General features: G+C 38.0%; 1 protein-coding gene across 1 annotated transcript in view; it reads left to right on the forward strand.

Moving 5' to 3' along the window:
* Positions 1 to 2682: 2682 nt before the first annotated feature.
* Positions 2683 to 19390, forward strand: part of GC (GC vitamin D binding protein) — a 31805-nt gene continuing 15097 nt past the window's right edge. Inside the window, exons 1-6 of the mRNA XM_082727445.1 lie at positions 2683 to 2766; positions 13736 to 13805; positions 14385 to 14517; positions 16313 to 16524; positions 17675 to 17807; positions 18049 to 18143. Of these exons, the coding sequence (XP_082583571.1) occupies positions 2709 to 2766; positions 13736 to 13805; positions 14385 to 14517; positions 16313 to 16524; positions 17675 to 17807; positions 18049 to 18143 (701 nt within the window). The 5' untranslated portion in view covers positions 2683 to 2708. The remainder of the gene's footprint in view (positions 2767 to 13735; positions 13806 to 14384; positions 14518 to 16312; positions 16525 to 17674; positions 17808 to 18048; positions 18144 to 19390) is intronic.

The raw sequence follows: 19390 nt of genomic DNA on the forward strand, positions 1-19390 counted from the left end.
CTAAACGAGATGTTGCAATTCTTGCTACATGTAATTTGTCCTTAAACAGAAATGGTAGAGGCTATTGCAAAAGCAGAGATAAAGTCATCTGTTTTTTTTTAAAGATTTTATTTGCAAAAGCAGAGATAAAGTCATTTTTTTTAAAGATTTTATTTATTTATTTGACAGACAGAGACCACAAGTAGGCAGAGAGGCAGAGAGAGAGGGGGAAGCAGGTTCCCTGATGAGCAGAGAGCCCGATGCGGGGCTCGATCCCAGGACCCTGGGATCATGACCTGAGCCGAAGGCAGAGGCCCAACCCACTGAGCCACCCAGGCGCCCCTAAAGTCATCTTTTTAAGTGCAAGAACAGGCTGATCTTAAACCCTGTAGCAAGTTTAATGGGAAACCATCTACTTTATCTTTGGAATTAATCAAAAGAGGACTAAAATACTGTTAAATTAAAAATTATAAGAATACATATGTTGTGTTATCTTAAAAATGGAAATTAATCTGTCAGTTATTCTCAGCTCTGGGTTTCTTTATTTTTAGACTCTTTGGCCCTCATTAGCAGTTGATTTCCAAATAACTCACAGTAAGCCTAAAACATTGTTTAATTAACTTACAAAGTAAACTCGTAGTTTAGCCAAAAGAAAAGTTTAGAAGTTTTTTGGTAGGCAGAAATTCAACCTTTGAACAGTATAGAGTTGGTTCTTGAACAGCAAGACTATCTTCCCAGGCTGCCTCTTGCAAGGTTTATAGTATCTTTTCATATCCTTTACCACATAGATTTCTACTGGCCTTACAGAGGTAACTAAACCAGATCAAAGTAGAGATCTTTTTCCAATTAACTGGATTCCATTTTCTTAACCTAAAACCCCACTATTTTCAATATAGAAGGGAGATCAGGCTAAAAATGTAATCGCTTTGTGCAGCTTACTAGGATTTGGTTGGAATCTGCCCATGCAATTAATCCTTAGCTACTAAATGGATACCGAAATTCTAGCTCATTTGTCTGTGATGGTCCTAAATCCGAGATACAGGGCTGGCTTTAAATGTTCCACAGAGTTCCAGTGACCCTCTTGGTTTGGAGAATCCATGAAGAAATTGAACAATAACTAGAATAAGAGCAATAACTAACACCAACAACAGTAATAGATAACATTAATGTTATCTCTTTGTGTTTGATGTAACAATAAACCCTGTGCATAGATTATCTCCATTAAGCTCACAGCAATTTTGTGACAATACTAGAGTTACCACCATTTTACATAGGAGAAAAGTAAGGCTTAGACAAAACTTCCCATGGTTACACAGCCCATAAGAGCTGAATATGGATCTGGTTTCAGAGCTTGTACACTAATCCTAACCTGACCCTGTTTCTGGGAAAGAGGGCTGCTGCAAGACCCAGGCACTGACCTGATTCCCATGAGGAGATGAATAACTGTGCCACTCTGGGCAAGTTACAAAACATACCTGGGACTTGGTTCCCTCTTCTGTAAAATGCTCCTTCTTCAGCATTCCACAAGGGCACTGTGAGCTCTCCAGTTATACTAACCCATAATATACTTATTTTATAGAATTCAGGTAAAATTTTTTAAAAAGCTTTGAGAGAGAGAGAGAGCACAAGCCAGAGGGAAGGGTATAGGAAGAGGGAGAAGCTCCTTGCTCAGCAGGGACCTGACCCTCTCACTTCCCCAACTCAGGGCTCAGTCCCAGGACCTTAAGATCATGACCTGAGCCTCAAGCAGACACAACAAACTGAGCCACACAGGCGCCCCCATAGAAAGAACTTTCAATGACCTCTGGGGAATCCAAGATTTGCAACTAGCTTTTGTGACTTGGGGCAAGTCATTTAGCACCACCATCCTAGCTATCTGCCCCAATCAATGGTTATTTTTAATATGTATTAAAATAGGAGCGCCTGGGTGGCTCAGTCATTCAGTATCTGACTTTAGCTCAGGTCATAAACTTGAGGTCCTGGGATCGAGTCCTGCATTGGGCTCCTCACTCTGTGGAGTGTCTACTTCCCTCTCTCCCTCTGCCCTTCCAACTGCCCATGCTTAGTCTGTCTCTCTCATAAATAAATATCTTTAAAAGTATGTATTAAAATATGTCAGTGCCTCAAAAAGTAAGATAGCACATACAGTACTATCCTACCATCTTCAATAAAATTGTAGATCATTAAGATTATGGAACTAGGAAACTGATAAATTGGCTTCTCATCCCCATCTACCTTAGGATTTAAAAATATCTAGTCTTCAATATTTTAAGGTAATCCTTATTTGTAGTAAATTTGAAGAAAAGCAGTCCAGTAGAGAAATCTCCAGTTTCCCATTTATATATGAGAAGGGTAGGGAGAGTCCAAAGACATAACCCTCCAAGGGGGCGAGGGGAGGGATGTGTACTAGTTAATATATTAAATCAATCTTCGTAAATAGCAGCAGTGGGAAAAAAAAATCCTATGTATTCCTTGACTCTTGTGCAGGTTGACAAAGTTAATGATTAAAATCTCCTACATTCCCCCCTGCCAGAGTGTCTATTTGCCTTGATAGATATTATTTTATCTCTTTTGGGCCAAGGATGACTGCCCTTGCTTCTGTGTGGAGATTAATAATTGATTAGTTCACAGTCAGGAATCTCAGTAAAAGGAAATTGGTTACTTTGGGCTGTTACTTTGTACTGGGTCACCTACAGGAGACAGGGTGCTGCAGAACTGCCGGCAAGAAAATGAAGGGGATCCTGGTTCTTCTGCTTGCTGTAGCATGGGTGCATGCTCTAGAAAGAGGTAAGACATTCCAGTGGTACAATCACTTATAAGACCTCTTACTAATCTTATTTTCCATTACTATTTTTAAAAATTCTACAAAAAAGTGAAGACCGGAGAGTTGGTAAGCTTTGTGAAGGATAATGGTAGAATCAAAGAGGTACCAATCTGAGCTCAAAGGGGGCATATAGCATTGAATTGGAATTTGCAAGGAATCAAGAACCACATAAAAGAAAAAAAATCTTTGTTTTTTAACTATCCTTCCCTGTTTTGAAAATGAAGATCTAGAGCGAATCACTTGAAATTAGGAATTCTTTCGTGGCTAAAAGATAATGCGAATGGAAACTGTAGTCTACCACTGAGCATTTCCCTGCCCCCCAGACTTCAAAAATTTATTATCTTTGAGAGCATGGTATGCCGTATCAATGATGCATGAAGTCAGCTAAGATCCTTGATCCTCTTTAAGGAATTCTGTGTATGTATAATACTTGAAAACGTACTATAGTTTCTAAAAGATCCCACACAAAAGAATTTAATAAGATATGAAACATGACTATCAAAACAAGCATATTTTTCACTAATGTTCTTCAAATGGTGTCTTCATTTCTGAGAAATGTTTAAAAACTTATAAATGATACAAGCTAAAATATGTGAAGCATACAACTTTATGAGAAGTTCCCAAAGTACAAAATTCAGAAGCTTTTCCTTTTCTGGCTGATTCTTCAATGCTTATAAGGAAATCTGCATTGGTCTCGCTTTGGCAAACTAAAACGTCCATCTACTGTTCTCAGTGAAGAGTCTCACCCAAGTCACAGGGTAATATCCATATCGGTAATCTATCTAACCAGTAGAAGATGTGTATCCCAGAAATTGTTGGTTACCAACGGTGACGTGACTAACCTTATTGCTCTTCTTTTTACATTCATTCTTCCTTGATCTTTTGTCCCTGAAGTTCTTTGGCATTTTAAGTTACTCACTTATAGATTCTTAGCAAGCTATGGGTCCTAATGTTGAGACTACAAGTCTGAGATATAAATAAAATAAATGGCGTCCTTTACAAGACCTCTCGATAGGCTAAGTCCAAAGAAACCCTGAAAGCTTACTCTTACAGATCTGAACCTGGAAAATTCTACTGAAATATATTCAGATAAAGATCACTGAAACAGAAGATCTAGGAGTAACTAGGTCCTGGGATTGTGTGTGGACCCATAGCATAGGGCATGAGTCATTTTGAACTAGTGACTCAGTAAGTGTATGTTGGCTTCACCACAGGGGATTACAAACGTCCTCTGGAAAGCAGGGGTCTGCACCCTCTGTTTGGACACCATTCAGCACTGTCTCACACTCTAATGAAATGGATATTAAAAACTACAATTCATCTTTCTTAAAGATCTGAACCTCAAGGTCAACTTCAGTCAGATTACCTAGGTGCTACAGGCCGGATGATATTCTGAGATATAAAATACATCTGTAAGTACCACCTGTCCAATATTTGGGAAGAGTAGTCCTGACACATTAGTCCTCTATTCGATAATGCATAAGCATGACCCAAATGACCAAGCCAATGATTTACCTGGAATGTAGGTGTACAGTCTCCTGGAAGAAAGTTACAAAGTACCCAGATTCAAGGAATTGAGAGGAGGCTTGACTAGTAGGGGATGGGTTTGGGTTGCAGTTCTCTCTGCCTGTTCTAGCTCTAGAGAGCAGACCAATAGTCCATAGTACATATCTAGAACACCTTTTTGAAAGTCTGTTTCATTCAAGTCTCCTCTTGGAAAAAAAACTTTCTATGGCCAACATATTTAAGAACTAGGCCATACATTAGTGTTTCTTGGTCGGTTTACAGTCAAGGGCTTTGTTATCCTAAAGGCCCTGAGAAGTCCTATAAGAAGGAAATCTTATTTCACCCAGTTTCTCAAACACATGGGCTCATTCCTAAAACGTCTTTGGGAAAGGAAGGGTTCTTTGGGAAACATCAGATTTAAGATGGATACCACTATAGTTTAACATGGATATCAGCTCCAGTCAGGCCAGTCTTCTCTTAACAAATGGCCCTGGAGATTCAGTTCACAAGCCCTTGAGTACATCTTGGGAGAGAGGGACTTTACGAAATATGCCACACATCTGGATGGGGTCTAGGAAAACGTCCAGTTTAGCTACCCCATGAGAGACAAGCGGTCCATGTGTACCAGTTGCCTCTCCACTCAACTTCTTTCCTCAGGACTGAGATCTAAAATGGTTCTTTCCCTGTTCCCAACGAAGCAGCAGGAAGGCAGCTGACACAGCTACAGGATCACTAAGGAAATGATGCTACAGGAAACACAATTCTGCATTTTATATGAGCGGTTGGCCATAACAGGATATTTATTATGAACAATTTTATTTTCTTTTTTGCTTTAAGGCACTCATTCTCTGCATGCATATCCTTACTAGATGGGATACCAAAGAGCAAGAAGAACCTAAGTCCTTTGGGTTGGTGGGTGAGCTGCATTTTCCTTCTCCCACTCGCCTGCCAGAACAGCCCCAGGTTATATGGGTTATCCCAGTCTCCCCGATCACCAATGAATCTCTGTTTCTCTTTGCTACAAGTTGCCCCTTCATCAGCAGTCATACTAAAAACAAGTTGTCCTCAGTTTGGTTCAGGGACATTAGCTGTACAGTGTGCAGGAGAAGTAGACATCTTTGTTTTCCCCAGAAAGGTCTTTATATCCTCTCTGCCAAACCTATATAATGGTTAATTGAGGGGGTGACCTAGGATAAGAAATCTACAGGATGAAAAGGCAGCCCTGCAAAGATCTAGAAGCATGCTTCACACTGAAGGAATGGAGATATAAAAGTCCCAGGAACAAGCAGGGCTTGATTCAAAATCACAAAGAAGCCAGGGCCAAAGCACAGAAGAGACTTAGCCAGGAAGAAGGAGGAGGAGGAGCTGAAGTCAGAGAGATCACTTCATCAAAGGCCATATTAAGCTCCCTGGAAATCAAAAGTAATGTGACACCCCACTGTTGTAAGGTGGAATGCCAGGTATGCCTTCACAAGCGTGTGCAGAGTGAAGGCATAAGTATGCGTGCTTTTAAAGGCCATGAGATTAATCTAGGAGTAAGAGATGAAGAATCTTTAAGAGGCATTGATTACCCTTCTCCCTGGGTTATCTATGGCCACTTAACCTCTATATTCTGCCCATAGCTACCCTGCTCTCTTTCCCCCAGGTTCCCTCTGCTTCAGCGACAGACCTCTACACTCACCCACGCGCTATGTGCTCTGCACTTAAGGGGCTTGCACTAACTGCCCCTCCTCTTAGAGCCCTGACACCCCTCAGATCCACGTGGCTCTCTTCCTCACCTCCTTCGTGTGTCTGCTCCAAGTTCATGTACAGAAGAAGCTTCCCTATCCAACCCATCTCAAAGAGCACCGACCGCTTCATTTTTCTCTATCCCCTTACCCTGCTTTGTATTTTTCTTAGTATTCATCACCTTACCTGATCACCAGCTGTTTACTATAACAAATATAAAACGTACACCCTAAGCTCCATGAGGTCAAAGTGTTTATTTTTTTCCTTAATTCTCAGTTTTAAAATACTACATGCCAGGTAGTTCGTGTTCAATAGATTTTTTTTTTTTGTAAAAAAATCAAAGTTAGGATTGTTAGAGTACTGATCTCAAAAGACAGTTTTAAGTATTTAAGGAAAATTAAATTTCAATTAAAATACCTAATAGACATCCTGGAAGTAGTAAACTCGTCGAAGATAATTATAAAAATAAGATTTATGAAGTATCCACTATGAAACATTGGTCTTAGAGTCCATGCACTGAATAGAAAATACTCACCAAAGCACATACCCTCTGCAATGTCCATAAAAAATAAAAAATTATAAAAATAAATAAATAAATAAATTCTTATTACAAGAAAAAAGAAAATACTCACAATGTTCTAAAATGTTCAAGATAATTTAAATAGATTTATTTCATCATTATAACACCTTGACCAACTCAGGACTATTATCCCCACTTTAAAAGTGAGAATCTGTAGGAGGGAGGAGTCAGTAGCTTATCTAAGGAAACTAAACTAACAAGTAGCAGAATCAGAATTTTACAGTAAGATTAATTATGTTTACAAAGACACTGCTCACCATCATGACTTTGCTGCCTCTCACGGGACAGAGATCTCAACAATCTTTCACTAGTACAAGAACAGGGGAGAAAACCAGTTCACTAGCACCAGTTTAAGGGAAATTAAGTGAAATTCATGGTCATCCCTAACTGATCCAAACTCTAGTTCATCCGTACTCCATGGACCTGGCTCTGTCTTCTAGTCCCCTTATTTTCCCAGTACCTTGAAATCATTTTTGTCCAATCCCATAGAGACTTCCTAGATTTTACTGTATCCATTTTTGCTATATCTATATCCAATCATTTCCACATTCTATCAATTTCAGTCCCGAAATATATCAGCTTTACCCAGAGCCCTTTACTACAGAAAGCTCCTCAATATTCCCTTGGCTTCTCTCCTTTACCCTCCAATATGTATCTAGCTCAAGGCCTGTGAACACTACTTCTGACATCCACTACATTTCCACATCCCGTCTTTGTCCAGATCCTTGTTCCCCTTCACCTAACTACTGTAATGGCTTCTTAATCAAATCCCATCTCTTCCCCAATTCATATTAAGATACACTACAAAACCTGGTAAACTGGTAACTGGGATCCAAAAGATGGACTATATCAAAGTCAGGATCACTACTGAGAGGTTAATGAACTGATGAGTTTGAGCATATACAACGGACTGGTAGGATTCCAGGGTTCATTTGTCTGATACAAATCCACCACACTTCTGGTGTCTGTTTAGAGTCAACTGACAGTGACTTGAGGCTTAAATAAGAATATATGGTAAGTACAATGAGGGCCCTCCAAAATGGTCTACATCTAAGGCCCAGAAGCTGTGAATAGGGTAGGATACATTGCAAAAGGGAATTAAGTTTGCAGATTAAAAAAAAAAAAAAAAAAAGAAAAGAAAGAAAGAAAAAAGGAATCAGCTGGCTTTCAAACAGAAAAATAATGTCAGATTATCTGGGTGGGGTCAGTGTAATCACAAGGTACTTTAAAGTGGAAGAGAATCTGGGGCACCTGGGTAGCTCAGTGGGTTAAGCCTCTGCTTTCAGCTCAAGTCATGATCCCAGGGTCCTGGAATCAAGACCCACATCGGGCTCTCTGCTCAGCAGGGAGCCTGCTTCCCTTCCTCTCTCTCTGCCTGCCTCTCTGCCTATTTGTGGTCTCTGTTTGTCAAATAAATAAATAAAAATCTTAAAAAAAAAAAAAGTAGAAGAGAATCAGAACAGAGGAAGGTGTGACTAAGGAAAAAAGAGGCAAAATTCCTGACTTTGAAGATGGAGAGGAGGGTCTGGGCTTAAGAAATGTAGGCCAGCCCTAGAAACTGGAAGAGGCAAGGAAACAGATAATCTCCTTGAGCCTCCAAGAAGAGCACCGTCCTACTGACACTGACTTGAGCCCAATGAACCCTCTGCCAGAACTGTAAGGTAGTAAATTTGTATTGATTAAACAACTAAATTTGTAGTAATTTGTTACAGTAGCAATAGAAGTCTAGTACAGTAGGTTTCTGGTTCCTGTGACAAGATGAAACTTCCCAGAGAAAAGAAGCAGTGAGCCAAGGCATCTCAGTGCTGACAGGCTACCATTCTATTTGCCAGATCCGGTAAGAGTTCGCCAGATGACTGGGGTGCATGTTAACTCATTTCCCTGCTCTCTGGGAGTTTTCTATTTTTATTTCTCTTCCATATTCTAACCAGAAAGTAATTTAAGCTACCACCGGCAAGAAGGACTGTGGAAAAAAAAAAAAATCTCAGGATATCCATATCACAAGATTATAGAATCTGATAATGTATATCATCATTAAATTTTGCTATAAAAAGTTGTTAACACAGGGTGTTTATCACATTAGGCAGGAGAGATGCTAAGCATTTTTACTTAGATTAACATATTTCATAGAACAGCCTTATGAAAAAGGTAGTACTGACTATCTTAAATCCAAGATTATTTTCCTTGAATTCCCCTACAGGAATATATTTCAATAGATACCCCATTAGCTAGAAAGTAAAACTTTGACTATCAAACATGTGTTAAAGTCCACATTTTCATTTCCTTATTGGGCTTTTTTTCTTTTTCAAGCAGACTTGTGGTTCACTACCTTTAGATCACTCAAGTTGTTCTCTCCACACAAAACACTTCTTCCAATGCATCTACTCCTGTTAAAATCCTGCCCATTATTCATGATCCACTTCAAGTAATAGCTTTCTAAAAGCCCTCTTCATTCTGAGGTGTGGTATTACTCTGTTTCAATCTCCTCTATGGCAATGAGCACTATTGGTGTTACATGTTTCTCTCTACCAGACTTCAATTCCTTAAGGATTGGTGGCTTCAGAGTTTCTTGCAGGGTACCTTTTTGTTCTTATATTTCTTTTTTATTTTTTTTATTTTTATTTTTATTTATTTTTAAATTTATTTTCAGTGTTCGAGAATTCATTGTTTATGCACCACACCCAGTGCTCCATGCAATACGTGCCTCCATAATACCCATCACCAGCCTCACCCAACCTCCCACCTCCCACCCCTCCAAAACCCTCAGATTGTTTTTCAGAGTCCACAGTCTTTCATCATTCATGTCCCCCTCCAATTTCCCCCCAAATATGCTGATCTTTTCTGACAGATGAGTCTATAAGCATACAATGGAAAAGAAAATGCCAAAGGGATAAAATTACAAAAAAATACAGAATGCCCAGCAGAGCTCTTAAAGACCATAATTTTCCAGAACACAATAGGAAAAGAGCAACTTAATACAGTTTCTAGCATTCTATATAAGCATTTATTAAATCAACGTTATTTAGGATATAGCCGTTGTTCCTGGTATATAACAGCTTTTGTAAGGGACCAAAATGATTTTAGAAAAATATTCTAACAGTGGCTAAAGCATTTAAAAATACACCATCTTTTTTTTAAGCAAAGTTTGCACCAAGATGGTAGTATCTTACTTCTATCACACTAGATTGAAAGTTCCATGAGGGCAGAAATAAGTCTATTTTGCTATTCATTTATATTCAATACTGAACCCAATACCTGCTACAGGTCTTCAAAATATATCTGTTGCATGTATGAATATCATTATCTGTGTTGAGAGGAAATGAAGCAATAAAAACTTCCTGAAAATAAATCAAGTTTTCAAAAGTCTAGAATTAGACACCACTTACCAGAATATTTCACAATACAGATAGAAATGGGACAGACTATTGCAAAAATGAAATTTGTAAACATTGAGTGCTGAGGGGTCACTTAATGTGACAATGATTTCACCAGTCACTGAGATTATGCCAATATTTACCTGGCCCATATCAAAGTTCAGATTGCTTTCTTTACAACCACATGGAACATTAAAGAACAGACTATGTCGTTTACAATTCATTCTAGATAGGATTTAATTCTATGAATCAAAGAGAATTCAAACAGTATGAAAACATTTAGCAATACTCCATGGAATAAGGAATCCACTTGTAATAATCACATCAAAATGAACTTCAGTACTTGTTTTTTGGACCATGAGAAAATGATGAACATATTTACTTGGACTTAGAAGCTATAGATCTTGGTAGATAAATACGTGGGAAAAAAAAGTTTTAAACAGAAACATACTGAGTAGTCTACCTGAAAGATACACAGTACAACAGCTTCCTCTACAGGTTATTTCTTTAAGAGCTTTTTACCCTTATATTTTAATTCTACACTTTCTCAGTGACTTCCTTCCCAGCTTCCTTCTTTGCTTCTATCAAGCCCAAGGCTGAATTTTCAGCAAAAATCGTTCCCAAACAACTTTAAGTCATTAGTTGATCAAGTTTCCACACTTTGATGCTGTTATTTTGCATTCTAACTAAAGCAGTATCTAACACCAGTTGATTCTAAGACATTTTAGTGCAAACACCAGTTAATTTAATTAAAGCTATTGAACAGAATAATCTGTGGGATCTACTGATACTACATTCACATGTTTTCCCATTCCTATATAACATATTGAAACTTCTTTTTTGGTTAAGTTAGAAATCTGACCCTAGAAGTCTAGAAACAAAATATTTTTTTAAATGTTCATCAGAGGTGCATCATTTGAATACTAGCTCTCACGTTTCATGTTATTGATTGTTTGCAATCAAAGTAACAAAATGACCTCTTTTTATAGGGAAAGTTTATTAAACAGAGTTAGTTCCTCTGCATTAAAAAGAGAAAAGCTTTTGTTGGAGCTATCTTTTGTGGTTTAAAACACAGTAAGCTTTGGGGGGGAGGGGTGTCCATATAATTTATAATTTCTAAAAGGAATTATTTTGTAAACTTTCGGATGTGATCTCAGAGATCATGAAGACCCAATCTGGTACTACATTCAAGAATCTTTAATACTTATGGTTATTTAAATTCCACTTGATTATTTCCAGGGCAAAACAAATTCACCTGTTTAAAAAGTGGTTCATCATATATGAGTCACGGCTATAAAAACAATTCTCACACATTGAACTAAAATCTAACATCCAGCTATTTTTCCTAGTTCTACATTAAGAACAACATAAAACAACTCTATGGACATCCTAATGGCACATTCTTCCTTATAGGAGGACCGCTCTCACCTAAGTTCTTTCCCCATGCCCGAATCGCTGGTCTCATTGGATACCGTTAATGATTAGTGGAAGTTTTTGGCCCTCTTTGACCTTTGGAAACAGTGACAACATCCAACCTTGTAAACTAGTCGATACATTTCAGGAGATGTACAAGATGTGAATGCCCTCAGCTGTAACAGGTTCATTCCAAGTAGTTCTTCATACTCCGCTGTTAACATTAACAATCCCACTGTCTTGTCCTACTTTTCAAGATAACATGACATTTGATCCTGCAGTTTCCTTCCCACCCTTTAGGGTTTTGATGGAATTTGTAATAACGAGCTCGCTCAAAGTGCTGCTCAAGAATGTCTTCGTCCCTCAACTCTGACTCTTTCCACCTCAGTAATATACTTTGAGCTGTCCACCTGAAAGATGGAGGGGGAACTGCTTCCTCCACTTTTGCCATTAAATCTAACACATCCTAAAGGGAACCTTCTCAAAAGGAAAAAGAACAAAATATTTTTCCCCAGCTTGTATCCAAGCACCACCACCTCTATTCCAAACCATCAAATACCACTTTCTTCCCTGGCTTCCTTCTGTTCATGCTTTCAAAGCTGGAACTGTGAGAGGCAAGGTCATGCCCAGTGTCAAAGTCATGACAGAAGCTGCCATTATGTCACCTGAGATGGATGGCTTAACATTTAAATTCCAGGAAAAATAACTTATTCAAATCTTAACACACTTAGAAACTGGGCCATTTATATACTTCTTACATTTTTTTCCCCAAAAGCTGTATCATGAAATGTTGGAATGTTTCCTAGACTTGCTTGCAAAAGTGATACATCAGGAAATAACCCCACAGACGGCTTCTACACACTCACCCTGTTTTATTAGGTAGTAGGTATGCTGAATGAGTGGGACTTAATAAAAAAGTCATCTCCTCCTGTGGGACCTATCGCTTCCCAACCATTTGAACAGACCCAAGAGAAGGTTCAGTGATATTTCCGTTCACTTAAAAAGGTCTTCTGGTCCTTTTGAACCTCAAAATAACTACCTCCTAACAGTCCTGGAGGAATGTCTGGTTTGTATAATAGTCAATCATTTGCAAGTCGTTTTGAAGTTGAAGCTACTCACCCCATAGCAGTCCTATTGCCTGTGGCGGCAACAAGAGACACATATACTTTACTTCTGTTCCCTCTTCCTTCCTCCCATTCTCTAGACTAGTTTTTACCTTTTCCAAGGTTAACATAGGGAAGGGAGAAGTCAGCAGGAGAGATAAGCAGCAGAAACATTAATTCAAGGGACATTTTTGTGAGAGAGTGTTTCCCCTGCTTATGGGAGATATTCCAGGTTGATTTTTTTTTTCCTTTATGGTTTCTTTGTAGCACTCTTTCCTATCATTTCTGGGATCTCTCACATCCAGCCACACCTTCAGATTTCAAGTTGTCACCTTTGCACAGAGATGTACACTGTTGGCAGCCAACTGCCCTCTAGACAGCTCAGCCCCACCCCAAAATTAAGACCACTCCAGGCCAGCTTACTCTCCTGCTTGATCTACATTAGGCCCACAGGTCACAATAAAGCTGCCCAAACAAAGCTTTCTCCTTTGCTATCCCAGGCCACGTCACCAACCCCTTCCTCTAGCATTCTCTAGTCTGAACCAGACACCTGTCATCATTCCCAGACTCCAGAAGTCACCTACCAGGGTCTGCGTGTTTTCCTTTAAGTCTTTTGCTGTGCTTAAAGTGAGGGGAAGCTCTCTCCACCCATTCCTCCAAACCCACAACACAGGCAAATTATTTTTTGGAGAAAGAGGTCAAATTTCCATTTTTCCCCCTCAGCTGAATGCTTACCACTCCTGGATAGAAATCAGAGGTGGATAATGGAGTTACTGTGGCAACACGAGCTCACATACATCCTTTAAAGTTCTGCATCAGGTGGGGCTAGCTCTCCACTAAGTATGTGTGTAGACATACTCTTCATTTTTTCTTTTTATTATTTAACACTTGGGTGACATGGAGACAAAGAAGGGAAGGATAAAACATTTCCATCTTAGCATTATTGTAAAGAAGGGGCCTATGAGAAAGATTGCCATGTCAAGGGTTCTGACTTCATTTGACTTTTCTACTTTCAGTATTAGTGCTTTTGTTCTGCTGTCTGTCACAGTTTATAGTAGGCCATAAAATTCATCTGTAAGAAAATAGTTAAAAAGGCAAGCAAAAATGAAAATATATAGAGAGAAAAATGCTACTTTCACCTTTGATGAATCCTGTAGAAGACTTATACATACAATGGAGCATTCATCAAGAAGGAAAAGATATAGATTTTTCTATTTCTTATTCCTAGGCCGAGATTATGAAAAGGATAAAGTTTGTAAAGAACTTGCCAACCTGGGAAAAGATGATTTCGCATCCTTGTAAGTATGAGGCGTTTGCTCATGCTTTTGGATACTGGACCTTGATCTACTTGACCTTGAATGAAACCACGTCTAAGGAAACTTCAACTCAGCATGCTGAACTGTTCTCTGCTCATTTTAAAAGGATAGAACCCAAACTCAGTGTGGGCATGGACATCAGGCCAGTAGGGGACATTCAAAGTTTCTAATTGAATTATTGTTACTAGTGTCTAAGAATTTGTTTGCAGTAAGTTTATTAAGAGTTAAGAGAACAAGCACAGTTTTCTCAGGTAAATGAGAATGCAAAGAGTATATAGAAGGACCGTGGCGAACAGAGACAAGATACAGAATGGGTCCTACTAGGGAGGCTTGAGAGAGGAAAGAACAGGAGGCTGCTCAGATAAAACCCCAAATCCAACTTCCATTTTACAAGAGAAGTTTGCCTAGAACAAAAACTAAGTTTCAAAAGCCAACCTCCTTTTCTTTTCACTAATCAAGGTGTGCAATATTCTTGTTAAAGACTGAACAAATTTCATGTTTTAATTTGTGCAAATTTGAAATTTTTAAAAATTCTATATATATTGGCTTTTTTTCCCTCAGATCAATGGTCTTATATAGCAGAAAGTTTCCCAGTGGCACATTTGAACAGATCAGTCAGCTTGTGAAAGAAGTTGTCTCCTTGACAGAAACCTGCTGCGCCGAAGGGGCTGACCCCGACTGCTATGACCGCAGGGTAGGTTCACATGGCTGGCCATGTCCACGGTGGCCCAGAGAAAGAAGCCAGGATAGGCTTTTCTTCCATATCTTCGAGAAATCTTAGCAACTCCACCTACTCCAAGTTTGAGATACTTATAAAGCCCATTTCCCTCAGAGCCCAGACTTATTCTAATGTAATGAATCAGTTTGGCCATCAGTCCTACAAGGTTCAAATAGGAAAACTGAGAAATATATTAATTCATGAACCTCCTGTAATAATATATTGTTTCTCTTAAAAGCCTACTCCTATGCATCCATCTGTCATGTTAAGACTGGTACCAAATGCCCCCAGAATAATTTGGGTTCACCTCAAATTATTTGGGGGTTCAAAATTTGCCCTATAATCATGTACCAGACTCTCCCTTGAAGTGCATATGCAAAAGTTAAAGTGCTGAAGTGACACGGTTCAATACTATGCAACCATCAAAAAAACCAAAATCTTGCCATTTGCCATGATGTGGATGGAACTAGAGGCTATATTATGCTAAGAAAAATAAGTCAATCAGAGAAAGACAATTACACTTTCCTATTTCCTGTTCTTTCCTCTCTGATCCCCTGACCACAGAAAATCTCCAGGTTTATAGAGACAGATCATAATGAAACAGAGATGGTACTGCCTTTTTTTTTAAACACCTTCTATTTGTTCAAAGCATTTTTAAAAACATGTTGACTCTTTTCGAACTTTTTTTTTTTTTTTTGCAAGGAGGTAATTTAAAAAAAAAAAAAAAGATTTTCTAGGGAAAGAAATGGAAAAGAAATTCACTGAAAAAAGAGATAAGGATTAAAGAAAAGAGTTCCTAGGAATACCGAAGTTCTGAGAGTCTGATGGAAAGTTGGTGTGGGAGAGGAGGAAAGGCTTAGGTTTGGTTTAAATAACTAATTCATCATGTTGCTTTCCTTCATTTATAGGAAAGAACCTTAGAAGTTTTGTTTTTTAAAAAAATGACTAACTTCTAGAATAAATATAAGGATGTCAAGGCACTTTTCCCCAAGGAAATCCCCAGATAATTTTTATATGGGGACAATTTCCATTCTACATTTATTCCAATTATCAAATTCTTTCCAAGAAGAACATTTTGCTACTCCAGTTGCTTTGGCAGTGCCCTTACCATGGGTTTCACCTGCCCATGGGCTGGCAGTGCACCAGTGAGGAGGCAGTAAATTATTAATTGCCCTGGTGGTTTTTAAGCTGTGCATGTCAGCATAAACTTTGAGGCTTTGGGAAACAGCTCCTTAGGCCTCCTCTTTGACTTAATGAATCAGAATTTCTACATCGTACACCCCAGACACCTAATTTTATACATAATGATCCTGATGCAAAAACAGGCTCAGGAACCACTGAGCAAGAGAATGAAGACTAACACAGTCCAGAATTAAGAGACTGTTCATTTAGTAAAAGGAGGTGCTCCTTCTCATTGGGGTATTTGCAGCAGAATCACCAGTGGAGCTTTTTCAAATGACCTCCCTTAATATCCCCCTAGCGCAACATGGAGCTAAAGGATACAACCTCTAATGGCTACAAACACGGTCCACTTGTTAGTGAAGGTTCAGTTTTTATCCCAGTGAGCCCTTTATCACCCCCAAGACCCTGTATTTGCCTATAACTCTGCAAACTGTCATGTTGACAAGACATCCAATGAAGCTTTTGGCATGGAAGGTTTATTACTAATGAGAATTTTTAAACTTAAAACTAAGATGACATATTGAATGGAGAACTAAGAGCCTGGAATCTTCCATACAGGAGTTGACTTGTTTCCCTCCTCTCATTCTAGACTTCAGCATTGTCTGCCAGGTCCTGTGAAAAGGACTCTCCATTCCCAGTACACCCAGGAACTGCTGAGTGCTGTACCAGAGAGGGCCTTGAACGGAAACTCTGCATGGCTACCCTGAGGCACCAGCCACAAGAATTTCCTACCTACGTAGAGCCAACAAATGATGAAATCTGTGAGGCATTCAGGAAAGATCCCAAAGACTTTGCTGAGCAGTAAGCTGCTTTTATCTTAAGTGAAAGTTCTCAGGGCATAAAATATCAGAAGTGTGTCGAATCTAACCCTTTCTACACAAACACCTCTTCTATAGCAACCTGGATAATTTCCAGTAAGAACTTGACTCCTACCCAAGACTTCTCATCTCCATCAGTGCTAATTATTATAAATGTCTTTCTCAGACATAGATGAAGTCAACTCTCTAAAACTCCAAAACTTGATTCTGTTGTCTGAAGCAGAATCAGTTGGATTCCCTCTCTATGTGATGTTTTCAAATATTTGACAGCTATTGGGATTCTCCTTATGTGAAGAATCCTTACATTCTCCGTCAGATAGGTGCTTCCCCTATTTTTGTTAGTTTTTGCAATCTTCCAAGGCTAACATAAGAATATACAACCTGGCTACTCATGAATATTAAACAATGAGATGGTCAAAGTTACATGTTCACTTACGTGATATAGCAGGTCACGTTCACAACTGTTTCTAGAGATGTAAGAATAAAAAAAAAAAAAAGCTTTTCTGAACATTAAACATTTCAACTGTGTACAGCAATACACTTCTGTTTATGATAATGACAAAATACATATACGAAAGCCAAATGCAATGTCCTTCAAATTGGTTTTAGAAGTTTGAAATTAAGGTCATGATTTTATTTAAAAAAAAAAAAAAATCCATTGGCTTTCTCATCCCTGAAAATTTCAGAGAGGATTTTGCCTAAGATTTCAGAGTATCCTATAGACCCTTAAGGGCTTATGTTCCTAAAAATTAGATTTCAGCAAATAAGCGAGCCTACACATAATTATCAAGAATAGTAAACTGGGATAGATCATGAAAGGTAAATGTATCTCATTTTAATTTGTTCAATCAACATTAATAAGCAATTACCATGGGCCATGCAGCTGGTAAACACTAACCATAAAGAGACAAATAACCTTTCCTCTTAAGTAATTCACATGGAAATTTGAGAAATTAATGAAAATACTGATTAAATGTGACTAGTATTAAAACCCGTTCTTTAAATCCTTGGTGCTTTTTATATAATAAAACTAAACTAATGTAATGAATCCTTTTCTCCATTAAAAGCCTTATGAAAATGTAGATTCTGCTTCCCACAAAATGTTTTAACCAATCTTACTTCCTTCTCCACAGATTTATGTATGAATATTCCATTAATTATGGACAAGCCCCTCTATCGCTCTTAGTTGGTTACACCAAGAGCTACCTCTCCATGGTAGGGTCCTGCTGTACCTCACCACACCCAACAGTATGCTTTTTGAAAGAGGTAAGTATCATTTGATTATGTAGTTATGTTCTATTTTTTTCTTCTGTTAATGCCATTCATCTTAAATAATGAAAGTTCAGATTCTAGAATCAGTAGAGCTTTCTAAAATGCCTCTTTTACATGTTGTTCACTAGCAAAACAAACATAACTACCTCTAGAAAGGAATATCAGTAAGTTTCTTTGATCAGAATTCAGAATTTCCTGCACACTGTATTCAGTGGATCTAAACCTTCTTTTCTAGAGACTCCAGATGAAGCATTTATCACTTCTCACCACCATGTCAAATAGAGTCTGCTCACAATATGCTGCTTATGGGAAGGAGAAATCAAGGCTCAGGTAAAGATTAAGCATCACCAGTATGTTTAGCCATTTTTTTTCTACAGTATCTGTAATATTTGGATGCTCTGAGAAAATATTTGTAATGAAATATATACACCTTAGTCTTACGTTCCGATCACTCACAAAAATACAGTCTAGTTCTTTTCCTCTACATAAAATATGAATAAATAAGGCTATGTTGGTAAAACATGAGATTTGCTTTTAATTAACCTTTCCACATACAGATGGGAAAACTGGTAGACCACTAGAAACTGTTTCTTCAGTATTCATGTTAGTACATATCACAAAAACAAAAACAAAAACAAACTCGTTTGTTCATCACTTGTTACTTCCTTTGCCTATTTTTTTCTCTTACATGAGACTTCCTAAATTCTTATTTGTTCTATGAAGTTTTGTGGTATATATAATGTATATCTCTTAAGCTTTGTGAATATATTCTAATTACTTTATTTGTAACCTTCACTTTGATTGTGTGGCTACTGTTAACAGTATATTTTAACTTTGACAGTTTCTATGTTAACACAGTTCAGACTTCTAGACTTCACAGATTTATCTCTCCAGTATTTACAGTCTCTAATTCTTTTTACTCTGATCAACAAGCTTTTTTTCCTCTCATGGTAATGAGAAAAAAAAAAAAAAACTATTTTGTGCTGGCATCAGATCCCAAGGTTCTCTAGTGGTAATAGAAACTGCTTTCTTAAGTTCTTTAAAAATAATCTTTCAATAGAAACATGCAGATATTAAATGGCATTTTCCCTCTAGTTTTCCTTTTGAATTACAATGGTGTATTTGGCAAATAGAACATAAAGGTTTATAATACAAAACCTCTCATAAAATGTATATCTGTCTTAATCATTAACTTATTAACTTGCATTAGTGTCTGGGAATTTATCCCAGGGAAATAGTATTGAATGTGAACAAAGACTTAGCTGATATATTGCTGTAGCATTTCTTTTTAAATACAAAAAAATTAGAAGATTCTCCATTGTAGGGAAATTAGGAAAACTCTCTTAGTTATAGTGTATCCACATGAGAATGCTATATGGCTTGCTATAATGCTATTGTAAAAAGACATTTAATGAAAGCTATTAAGTACTGACAAAAGAAGCTGAAGAAGATACAGATAAATGGAAAGAGATTCCATGCTCATTGAATGGAAGAATACTGTTAAAATGCTCATAATATTCAAAGCAAGGTACAGATCTAGTGCAATCACTAGGGATAACCAATAGCATTTTTACAGC

The sequence above is a fragment of the Mustela nivalis genome (assembly GCF_964662115.1).
Source record: "Mustela nivalis genome assembly, chromosome: 4".
In the NCBI taxonomy this organism is placed as follows: Eukaryota; Metazoa; Chordata; class Mammalia; order Carnivora; family Mustelidae; genus Mustela; species Mustela nivalis.